Genomic DNA, 12548 nt, shown 5'->3' on the forward strand with positions numbered 1-12548 from the left:
ACAGGCAGTGAAGTAGAAGGAAACAATGAGAGTCCGCATGATAAGCTGTTGTCTCAGCACACCACAGGCCTAACCGTTGACAAGATTTTTGCAGGCATCGCAGCATCGGAGAGTTTTAGGGAGGGACTGGAAGGTGGAGAATGAGGTGGCTTTGCAGATGTTTATGGGGAGCTCCCCCCCCCAAGCGTGAGGGGCAGCAGGGGAGAAAGCACGAATATGCTTGTTGCAAAATTTAACAAGTGGACAATGGAGGCTGACGTCACAGGTAAATTGTGTGGTGTGACCAGGATTTCCCATGGGTCAGCTGCAACGTTAGTGTCTTTAGGCAAATACAGCTTGAGATCTCTTTGGAACAGAGATATTGGCCCCTCTGTAGACAACTTTATGCAGGAGATGTAAAGGGGCCATGTCACCATGTGCCCAGCTCATTGCTTCTGCTTTTGTCCCTTCTCCAAGGAGCCCAGGGTAGAGGTTAGAAACATGTATCAAAGTTGCTGATCCCCTCTTGCTTGGTTGCTTGAGGAACTTGACACTGAACTTTGCTCCTGAACTGAACTCTTGAGTAAGATCTACAGGGACCCCTAAGACTGAGACACTGGGCAATGTATTTCTCTTTGCCATTTCCCACAACCTTCACACTCTGCTTTCCTTGGTAAAGAGGGGCTAACACATATGAACTTTGCCATTACTTCTAAACAGTTGACTTCAAAGAGGGCAGGGTTGGTCCTGATGTAGTACCTTGATTCAAAGCTCCTTGGACATAGAAGAAATGAGCCGGATCTAGTATTTGAAACAAGTGCTTGTTCAGTAAAGAGGAGTGTGTGTGTGTATGTGAGGGAGAGAGAGAACAATCTTCTATGCTTCTGGAAACATGAAACCTACAATAGCTGCCCTACAGAATGGGGTCAGCTTAATCCTTTAATGGTTTATCTATTTGTGTTGTGAGTGGCCTTGGGAAGAGCCCTAAATGCATATTTTCCTCTGGAAAAATTGGATCCAGTGTTTTAGTTTTCTGAGGCCCGGGGAAAAATTATGGTTCATATTTTAAAAATAAACATTTCTTTTAAAGATCTATAAATGCAGACGTATGGTGTCCAAAATGCCTCTGCCCTTACCCTGTTTTCAAAGCTTTAATGTTGTGTGTGTGCCCCAACCTCCGTAGTGAAAAATATCACCTGAAATGTATTTATCTTTCTTTGCTAATTAGCAGAAAAATGACACAGAGAAACCTTATATTTTCTTCGGCAAGAACGGCCATAGAGACTTCATTTATGGAGGGATCTGAATGATCCCCATTCATGGCCAGCAATACTGTCTGCACCAATAGTTCTTTGTGTGCCAAGCAGAACGAAAGGAAAAAAACCCATATTTTATATATATATAAATGGGGGTGGAAGCAAAAAACACATGTATTTTAATTCCATTTTGTTCCCTGATACTATCTGTAGTTATGTGGGGGTGGGGGTATATGTGTGTGTCTGCAAGTGTGTGTATATGTGTTTGTGTGTATATGTGTGAATGTATATATGAGTGTATAAATGCATTTGTGTGGATGTATATTTGTGTGTGTGTGCCAATGTAGATATTATAATAATACCTAGCTCTTATATATAGCTTTGTGTGTGCACGCATATGTATATGTGTGTGTGTTTTCCCATGGTAATCTGCAGCCAAATTCTCCCAATCTTGCTCACCTTAAATAGCAATTCCTCTGTGAGTCAGCCTCATTTATCTCAGTGGAGCTACCTATGAAATAAGATGCTACTCACCATGAGCAAGAGCAGTAGATTTGGGGACCCCAGGGTATGGCTACACTGAAAATAAAAAGCCCCCACAGCAGCAAGTCTCGGAGCATGGGATAACTGACTCGGGCTCACGGGGATCGTGCTATGTGGCTAAAAATAGCAGTGTAGATGTTCAGGCTGGGGCTAAAACCTGCCGAGATGGGAGGATCTCAGAGCCCAGGCTCCCTCCTGCAAAATTTTGTTGGTAGGTTTATCCATTTCTCATCAAGATGTTGATGGCTTTGAAATGTTCTGGCCAGCTCTTCTAAGGCCAGCTTGTGCTTTCCTTACTCACGACTCACTTGAGTAGCGCCTTGTTCTGTGTGATGTCCCATTGATTTCAGTGTGGGGGGGCACTTGTGGAGTAAAGTGCTACTCAGCATAAGAATGGCGGAATTGGCCTCCTCTGGATCTGAAGGTGGTTTGCTGAGGCTCGGGGATCATACAGTGTCGGTGAAATGAATGAATGCTTAAGGTGGTGAATGGATGGCTGGATAGATGAGATTGGCAGATCACTTGCAGCCTAAAGGCATTTATCAACTAACATGGAAGCATTGTTATGTTACTTTGTGATGAATGCATCTACTTACTATTAATGTATTAACATAGCCCGCTAAATCTGCATAGTGCTTTATGGATACTGAAGACATCTGATTCCTATTCACCCAGCGCATCATGGGTTTTATTTGTCTGTTTAGATTGTCAGCTGCTTGTGGCAGTCACTGTATCTTCTTCTAAGTTTGGGCAGAACCTGCTAAAAACAATAAATCATACAGTATTCAATCTTTATCTATTTATCTAGTTTTACTAATCTATCTATCTATCCTTTGCTGTTGATATCTCCTGGTTTACTTTTCTCGCTCTCTATTTTCAGTATCCCAAACAGTACAATTTTTATAATGGATGTAACAATTTACCCCTGAAGTTAACTCATTCTGTTTCACATTACTTTGACTGTGTCTTACTGAGCTATGATTCCAGTCCTTTCATTCCCCTCTGCTCCCTCACTCCTACTTTAGCAGATTGATATTTTTGCCTGCAGATTAGTAAAAAGAAGTGTGGGGGAGGGGCCCACCACAAGGCAGATGTTTCCTAAACCCTGAGGTCTGCATTTCATGTGCCGAGCTGGATATCTAAGGGTTTGTGTCACCTGGTTCTTGCCCCGCTCTCCCACCCCCTCCAGTCTCAGGAAGGGTGTTAGCCCCATACACCGCAGACCATTGGCTTAGTGCAGCAAACACCAGGCTAGGCAGATTAAAGCCCGCGAATGACGGGTTAACCCCTTTCCCCAACCTGCTTTCACTGGCCCCACTGTCAAGGTCTCAGATTCTCCACATTCCAGGCAGTCGCGGGTCCCCTTTATTACTTCCCATCCCTAGCCGAGCAATGAACCCCTTGTGGAAAGCCCCAGGGGCTGGGCAAAGCCAGGAGACCCTTCGTGTCATTCAAAGTTTTCTTCTTCTTTTCCTCCCTCCCCACCTCCAACTTTGCCCTCCCCCCAGGTATTTCACAAGTGTCAGAGGCTGGCCTGCTGCCCCTCTGAGGAGTGGCATGTTAATACCTCTGGCCCAAGTCTCTTGCCTGCCACTCTGCCTCCAGCTTCTGAGCAATCATGGACAGGATTTTCTCTGGCTTCTTGCTCTCTGCATTTCTTCTCTTCCAGGATCACGGCATTTACGGGGCTCCCCCTCAGCCCAGAGGTAAGTGAAGAGGTCAGTTTGTTTGTGGTACCTTCTCACCACCCAAAGCCATTCCACTCGGGCAGATGTGAACGCGGGAGGATAAAGGGAGAAAAATGACACCAAACAGATTGCAGGGCTGTGCAAAGAATCTTTTGCAAATAGTTGACCAAGGCAGCAAAATCCTGATGTCTGTGCTGCATTCTCCTGCTTGCTTCGTTGCTTTGCAATAATAGCCGCGTGCATGGCACAGACACAGTTAACAGAAAGCTGCTTCAGTGTGTCTTCAGCATAGTAAGAGGTCCAGTTCCTTTTAGCTGGAGGAGGCACTGCCATTAAAGGAGATGTCCTGTGCCCTTTTTATCTCCTGAATAGAACTCACTTCTTCTCTCAAAGCGTTCCTCAAAGAGCTGGTTTTGTTTGGGAAATTCAAGGAGCGAATTGTCCTGGATTGATCAGACATTCCTATCTCTGGTACACCTTTCTGAGTAAAGTGGAATGGATTGGTTTTGAGGTTGGTCCTTATTAAGGTTTTAATGTAGTCCTTTTTCAAGCAAACTTCCAGTGAATTCCCTTCAGTTTGTTGAAGTCAATGGTAGATTTTGCCTGAATTGGGATGACAGGATTTGCCTTAGAGGCAAGCTGTCCAAGAGATACCCTGTGAGCATCCTTAAAGAAGGATGGTTAATTTTAATGTCTGCAAATCCCCATTTCCCAGCTACAAAATACTTGACAATGGTAGGCAGCCAGTGTGCTGAGTTCACTGCCTATCATGCTGAACAATACTGTCACATTGTTTCCTTGTACTCCCAGTCTGTCTGTCTACACCTTTTGTCTCTGGCCTTTGGGGCAGGGGCTGTCGGCGTCTTCGGTGTTTTTAAAGCACCTAGAACAGTGAGGTTCTGGTCATGTTGGGGGCTCTTAGGCACTGTGGTATTACAAATAATATATAATAAATGAACAGGTGTTGAATTCAAAAGGAAAAGCTAATAGTGAAAAAGATTTGTACAAATGGTAAAGAAATCAGTCCATTAACTGATCCAGTAGGGACTGGATGAAGTTACAGACAACAATTAATGTTCAGCCAACCTGTGAAACTCATGGCTGCAGGAGGTGGTCAAGACAAATATTGGGGCTGGATTTGTAAAAGGGTTGAGTGATTTTAGGACATTTAAAAACATTTATACCTGTGCAGATCACAAAATGATCAGGGTAATGTGACTACATGCTGCAGAGCATAAGGTAGCCACGCAGAGAAAGGAAATGTCTTTGCAGACTGTCCAACTGATCAGCTTTGTGAAGAGACAGTATCTCTGCACCTGAACCATCCAGTACTAGATATTACCAGAGTCAGGAAATGACAGATGGATCATTCATCCAATCCACTATATTTCTAGTATGATTGAATGCTGCTTGCAATATAAATATGTTTAAATTCTGAGTTACCAACAGTTTTCTGTTTCTTCTAATTAATCCAGCACCATGGTGCTTCCGCAAACTCTGTTTCATTGCCATAAGGGCTTGACTATTATAAAAGTTATTACAGAATAAGGTAGACAATGGATTTAAAGTGGAGTATCTACTCTGGAATATGTCCACATGTGGCCATTCTTATTCCAAAATAAAAGTGTTGTTTTTGGTTTAATTTAATCCACTTTCAAAATCAATTAAGCTATTTTGGAAAAAGGCACTTATGCCAGAATGAAAGTGTCCATATGTGGAGTTATTCAAGACTAATTGTTTTGGAATAGCTCTTCCTGAATAGCTCCATGTGTTGACAAGCCCTAAGACTAGGGAGCCTTCTGGGGCTGGACACAATTAGCTAGACTTGCTTTTGATTTTTCAATACTCTCTCTTTATTCCCCATAAATACATTTTAATTTCATAAGAAGAGATACAAAAAAAAGTTATTTGGGACAAAAATACAAAAGCGCTTTGTGAAAAAGTTGATTCCAAAATCTTTTATTGGCTCAGTCAGTCCTTATCCCACACTTCAATGCTTTGGTACAACACTTCTTTCTTGGCAGCAGTTAACAATTAAAAAAAAACAAATGGTGGTTAGGGCACTGGAGTGGGAATCAGAAGACTTATTGTCCATTCCTTGATCCACCAAGGACAGACTGCATGACCTTGGGCAAAGCTCATGGCCTCAGTTTCCCTACCTGTAAAATGGGTATAATGACACTTCATAAAGTTCTTTTTTGGTCTAGGAATTAAAGCACTATGTAAGCTTGATTATAAACAGACGTTTTCTACTTCCTGCAGTGAAATATGGCAGTGAAGTGAAACCAACCCCCGGAGGTAAATGGTTACTTTTCAGTGGAAACCAGTGTGTCCTACTGACTAACTCCTCCTTGAATCCCTCCTGCACATTGCGTTGTTTAGAGATACATTATTCTGAAGCCAGTTACACATTCAGCACTAGAGTCTTTCAGGAAACCCACCTGATGATCTCTCTTCATGGACATATAGCAGGATATTTGTTTTCATCTGTCTAACAGCGTGAAAGCTCAGTTACATTTCACACTGATGACCAACTCCAATATCTATGTCTTAATGTCTATGAATCTATGTCAGACAGACTTGCTGGTCAAAAAGCTTGTCTGACAGAACTTTTCCCCTGTATCGCAGAAACTGTATCCTCCTCCTGTGTGAAAATGAAATATTAACAGAGAATATGAGAAGAGAACCTCACAGAGGCAGGCTAAATGGGGCAATTTGGGAAAATGTTCATAAAAATATCAACCCTTTTTATTTTATTTTATTTTGGTCACAGTTTGAAATTTTGATGAAAAATGTCATCAAAATGGTCAATTTTGAGAAATTCCATCCAGCTGCAGGACAGAGCATCTTGACCACCAATAGTTTTCTCCCTCATGTTTATTATTGATCTTACCAAGGGAACATAGAAGTTACATGGGGAATATGTCATCTTAGGTCAATCTATTTTACATTTTCACACCGATTCTCTTGTCTAGTGCAGACTTATTCTTTACAGTATGATCACCAGTGCTTTGTGATGTGATGCCAATAGGAAAAGTTCATAGATTCATAGATACTAAGGTCAGAAGGGACCATTAAGATCATCTAGTCCGACCTCCTGCACAACTCAGGCCACAGAATCTCACCTACCCACTCCTGCGAAAAACCTCTCACCTATGTCTGAGCCATTGAAGTCCTCAAATCATGGTTTAAAGACTTCAAGGAGCAGAGAATCCTCCAGCAAGTGACCCGTGCCCCATGCTACAGAGGAAGGCGAAAAACTTCCAGGGCCTCTTCCAATCTGCCCTGGAGGAAAATTCCTTCCCGACCCCAAATATGGCGATCAGCTAAACCCTGAGCATATGGGCAAGATTCACCAGCCAGATACCAGGAAAGAATTTTCTGTAGTAACTCAGATCCCACCCCATCTAACATCCCATCACAGGCCATTGGGCGCCTATTTACCATGAATATATAAAGATCAATCAATTACCAAAACCATGTTATCCCATCATACCATCTCCTCCATAAACTTATCGAGTTTAATCTTAAAGCCAGATAGATCTTTTGCCCCCACCGCTTCCCTTGGAAGGCTATTCCAAAACTTCACTCCTCTGATGGTTAGAAACCTTCATCTAATTTCAAGTCTAAACTTCCTGATGGCCAGTTTATATCCATTTGTTCTTGTGTCCGCATTGGTACTGAGCTTAAATAATTCCTCTCCCTCTCCGGTATTTATCCTTCTGATATATTTATAGAGAGCAATCATATCTCCCCTCAGCCTTCTTTTAGTTAGGCTAAACAAGCCAAGCTCCTTGAGTCTCCTTTCATAAGACAAGTTTTCCATTGTGATTTAATGCAGCGGCTCTCAACCTTTCCAGATTACTGTACCCTTTTCACGAGTCTGATTTGTCTTGCGTACCTCCAAGTTACACCTCACTAAAAATTACTTACTTACACAATCAGACATAAACACACAAACGTGTCGCAGCACACTGTTATTGAAAAATTGCTGACTTTCTCATTTTTACCATGTAATTATAAAATAAATCAACTGGACTATAAACATTGTACTTGCATTTCAGTATACAGTATATAGAGCAGTAGAACCAAATCATTGGCTGTATGAAATTTTAGTTTGTACTGACTTTGATAGGGCTTTTTCTGTAGCCTGTTGTAAAACTAGGCAAATCTCTAGATGAGTTGATCTACCCCTTGGAAGACCTCTGTATACCCCCAGGGATACATGTACCCCTAGTTGAGAACCACTGCTTTAAGGGTTAAACCAGGGGGTTATATGAGTCAGGACTCATGGGTTCTATTTCCACCTCTACTGACCCCCTGGAGCTTTGAGGTAGTTATTTAATGGCTAGGTGTGCCTCTGTTTATCTGTCTCTGAAGTGGCAATAACAATACCTATTGCACAGACTTGTTGTGGGAATTTATGTATTAATTTTTGCAAAGCGTTTGATGGGCATCTGATCAAGGTGCTTCAGACAGTTGGTTTGCCCCTCTGCTGTTTTACTCCAGTGTGACTGCACTGAGTTTCATCAGCATAACAGCATAAACCTGGAGTGGTGAATCCAGCCCCACAAATGCCAAATATTATCTCATCACCTCTGTGCATTAAAAGTACACATATTTGTACACGGTGTTATGTTTTTAACCAATACAAATACTTTTCTAAAAAGTATAAACTTTATAAACTTTGATTAATTAGTTCCCACTTTGCCCCTATGAGATAAGTAAGTATTTATCATCATCCCATTGGTTTTACAAATGACACCCAGTTCTCTGCCATAACCCAGTAGAACCCTATCTCCCCACAAGAACCAGGAAGTCTTGAGTCCCCAGCATCCTGCTCTGATCCCTGAACCTCACTAGTTTTTCTGTAGCCTTATTTCTTCATCTTTCTCTTCCCACTTTTCTCGTGCAGGTGCTCTGTGTAGGACGAGACCCTCCGACCTGGTGTTCATCATAGACAGCTCCCGGAGCGTGCGCCCCAATGAATTTGAGCAGGTCAAAGTATTCTTGTCCCAGGTCATCGAGTCCCTAGATGTGGGCCCCAATGCCACTCGGGTGGGGGTGATCAATTATGCCAGCACAGTCAAGAACGAGTTCTCCCTCAAGACCCACTGGACCAAAGCCAGCCTGCTGCAAGCAGTCCGCAAGATCAAGCCTCTCTCCACGGGCACCATGACGGGCTTGGCAATCCAGTTTGCCATCAATAGGGCGTTCAGCGACTCAGAAGGGGCCCGTGTGAGGTCTCCTGAGATTAATAAAGTAAGTGAATTATCTGCTGAGCTGCTGCATTGGGAGAAGTCAGTGTTGCTCTCCCTGATGGTATCACCTCTCCCATCCATTCCCCTTCCTTCTGTCTAATCAGAGACTGGAAACATTGAAGAAAATGGCCAAAGTCCCCCACAAAATATTAGGGATGGGGAAAAAGTGATTGTTATCTCTGTGGCAATGGCCGTCTTTACTAATATCCCATCCAACGAAAATACACTAAAGGACCTTTAATTTTGCAGTGGCAAGGAGGTTGGTTTTCTAAGACAGATAGAGCAATTGGGGACTCAATTCTCATAGAAAGTCAGCGGGATCTTCACCTCGGATCCTCAAAGGTATGCAGGTGCCTAATTCCCATTTATTTCAATGGGAGTTAGGTGCCTAATTCACTTTGACAATCTGGGCCTTGGTGCCTCACTCTTCTTTGTGCCTTTGCAAACCCCCACCTCGAACTCACAAGGTAGGAAATGTCAGAATTAAGGTTGCCCTGGAAACCTTAATTCCCCCACACCTCCAGCCCACTCCTTGTCTGTCTTGACTATTGAGATGGCGAGACCACCTCTTTCTATATGCACATAGTGAGTGTGGGGCAGCAAGATCATGGTCTAGGTTGGTATTTAACATAAGAATGGCCACACTGGGTCAGACCAAAGGTCCCTTTAGCCCAGTATCCTGTCTTCTGACAGTGGCCAATGCCAGGTGCCCCAGAGGGAATGAACAGAACAGGGAATCATCAAGTGATCCATCCATCCCCAGTTGCCCAGAGGCTAGGGACACCATCCCTGCCCATCCTGGCTAATAGCCATTGATGGACCTAGCCTCCATGAACTTACCTAGTTCTTTTTTGAAGCTCTACCATATAACAACAACAGCATCTGCTTTCCCCTGACTCGTCATCTCTGAAATTGGCTACACCTGCCTCAGCTCAATGACAGCTGGGGGGAAAACTCTCCCTTCTGTGCATGCAGAAAGCTTGTTTCATTAACAGCTTGCATTTTAACTAAACATTAGTCATGACGCAGCCTAGGCCTGAATGCCTAAAGCTGGCTCCCCAGGCTCTCTGCTAGCAAGACAGGAGCAGAAAAATAAGCAAGGACTTAACATGGGCAACCAGAGCTTCTGTGCCAATCAATCAGGAAACCAGCTGTTTGAAGAAGGTTTTTTTCCCCCAATTCTAAAATTTCTGGAATGTCAGTTTCTTTCCTTTCCCCTCTGCTGCTAGCAGAGGAATGGGGAAGCCAGTAATGTGGAGTTGTGTGCAAAACAGAGAGGGTAAAGAAGCCAAAGGCAGCAAAAACAAACAACCAAAAAAACCAACAACCAACAAAGCCTAAATGCAAGAAATGCACTCTGGTAAAAATGTGACCACACCTGAAAAAACAAACAAACAACCCAACACTAGCATTTTAAAGGCTGTGGTAGCCAGAAATTAACTAGACACTACTGAACAATGGTGCCAATGGATGGGGATCAGATCTCTTCATGGACCTACTTCTATGCCCCCTGTCACTCTAGCATCAGCGCACCTAACAAATACAATTGGATTTACCTCACGTCAGTCTTTTATCCCCAAGTTCACAGAGGGGAAACTGAGGCTCAGATATTGAAGGCGGGATTTTCAAAAGCACTCAGTATTTTGGTCTGTCTTACTGACTTAGTGGGAGCACATTTGGGCCAAAACTGAGCACTTTTGAAAATCTAACTTTCCCAAGGTCACACAGTAAATCTGTGGCTGAGAACCTATATCTTCTGAAGCTCAGCCTGGTGCCATAATCACAAAAACATCCTTCCTGTAGAAGTGAGCGCGGGGGCCTGGAAGCCAGGATTCCTGGCTTCTGTTTTCACTTTTGCCATTGACTGAGTGTGTGACTTTGGGTAAGGCACTTAGGGTCGAAGTGTGGGCAGGTGTATAATCGTGTAAAGTGTAATAACCTTTTCTCCCACACAGGGCTGTTGCGAAACCTAATTTTAATGATGCTTCATGCCTAATGTAATGACACTCAACTCACCAATGGATGTAAGGCAGTGCATAATAGCTTGGTATTATTATTACTATTATTATTATTAATAATAATTAATGTTTGTAAAGTACTTTGAGATCCTTGGATGATCCTGGTTATGATTCTGGCCAAGTTAGTACAAATAGAATAAGAATGGACTCAACTTTAATCTTTTTTTGGAGATTCAAAGTTGTTCATTCTGTCCCACAGGTATATTTTGTCTTTCACTGCTTTCATGGAAACAGAAATGGTAAGATTACCCAAGAGAGGCAGCATGGGGTGATGTATTTATCCCTGTTAGAAACAGGACAGCTATCTAATGTATTGGGTTTATGCCGTCCCGCTCACTGAAGCATGGTATCTAGGTGAAAAGAAAAGGAATACTTGTGGCACCTCAGCTGACTCAATGGTATTTGCAGCTCAAGTCCCAAACGGCTTCAAACTCATCCTGGGCTCATTCAGATCCAAACTGTCCTTCGGGCCTTTTGGAGTTTGTTCACCACTGGGTTAAAAGAGGAGATTTTAGAGTCTTCCTTCCTTGTCCCCAGAACCGGATTAAAATGAAATAAGGCACAGATCCACCAGCAGTCTAGAGATGCACAAAACCTATCGCTTTCATCTCCCACCTCATCATCTCTGCTTTCCCTCCATGTATGGAATTTTCTACCCTGTGAGCTTTTAGAAGCCCGTCACTTCTCGAGTCCTCATCCCTGTGGACACTTTTGACAAAAATGATTTTTTTTCCCGATTGGCCAACATTTTTCACATTTTCATCCAAACAATCGAAACCCCAAAATTCTTCAGTTTAAAAATGTAAAATTTGATTTTCAGTGATCAAAAATGGCCCTGTTTGGTCTAAGAAAATCCATGTAAAATGCTCAATCCACACTCCATGCCTGCGGATGGGGCATGCGGGCCCTTATCACTAAATGCAGTGCTGTGCACACACATTGTCTGACTTGCCACTACATGTCTAGCATTGCCAGCTTCCAGGCCAACAGGGGTGATAAAGAAACTCCTGCATCACAGAGAGCAGCTCCTTACAGCACCACCGCTCCTTCATCCCACACTTGAAGGCTCCTTCTGAATGCAGATCCTAGGGCATCAAAATTCCTGCTTTAATCTGCTGGGGAACTCTCCTCCCCTCCCCCAGAGCTTTATTCCCTGAAGCCAAACACCATGAATGAATTGGCAGTGGTCCTGTGGAACTGGGAATAGCTTCAGGGAACTTTTTCCCTCCTCTTTGAACCTGACCTCCAGCTCACCCCCTAAAGAGCAGTTCCATGCTCGCATAAGAAACTTTATCCCCAGCAAGACCTTTCCAGGGAGAGACAGTAGTAGCAGCAGCGGGAGCAGGGGACAATGAGGGAAGGATATTAATATTTCTAGAAAAGCCCTCCTGTCAGTTAGCTAGTAGCCCTGCGCAGCTTGGAGGTGGCAAACTAGATTGAAAACTCAATCAAATAGGGACAAAGACAGGGCCTCCTTACAGCTGGGTCTCCCAAGCTCTCTAGCAAACACAGTTGTTACTTCACTGAGAGATAGCTGGGCATGTTCCAAAATCTTAGGTAGCTTTGTGCTCAGTGTAATATGATTTTACTTTATTATGTGCTAAAGAACAGTGCACTCTATTGTCTGATACTGGCCTTTGGGAAGAGAATGCCAGGCAGATACTCACATTCCTTCTAGCCTGTCTACAATGGATAATTCACAGTGTAACAATAAAAAAAAAAAAACGAAAATCCAGCAATCACATGCTACAGTATTTTTGTCTAGTCTTAGGAAGAGCCATTGCAAAAACCCAAAGCAGAGCA

General features: G+C 43.2%; 1 protein-coding gene across 1 annotated transcript in view; it reads left to right on the forward strand.

Moving 5' to 3' along the window:
* The first annotated feature begins 3396 nt into the window (after positions 1-3396).
* Positions 3397-12548, forward strand: part of MATN1 (matrilin 1) — a 45117-nt gene continuing 35965 nt past the window's right edge. Inside the window, exons 1-2 of the mRNA XM_074934299.1 lie at positions 3397-3484; positions 8382-8728. Coding sequence (XP_074790400.1) covers positions 3397-3484; positions 8382-8728 — 435 coding nt within the window. The remainder of the gene's footprint in view (positions 3485-8381; positions 8729-12548) is intronic.

This window comes from Natator depressus, chromosome 19, assembly GCF_965152275.1.
Source record: "Natator depressus isolate rNatDep1 chromosome 19, rNatDep2.hap1, whole genome shotgun sequence".
NCBI classification, from domain to species: Eukaryota; Metazoa; Chordata; order Testudines; family Cheloniidae; genus Natator; species Natator depressus.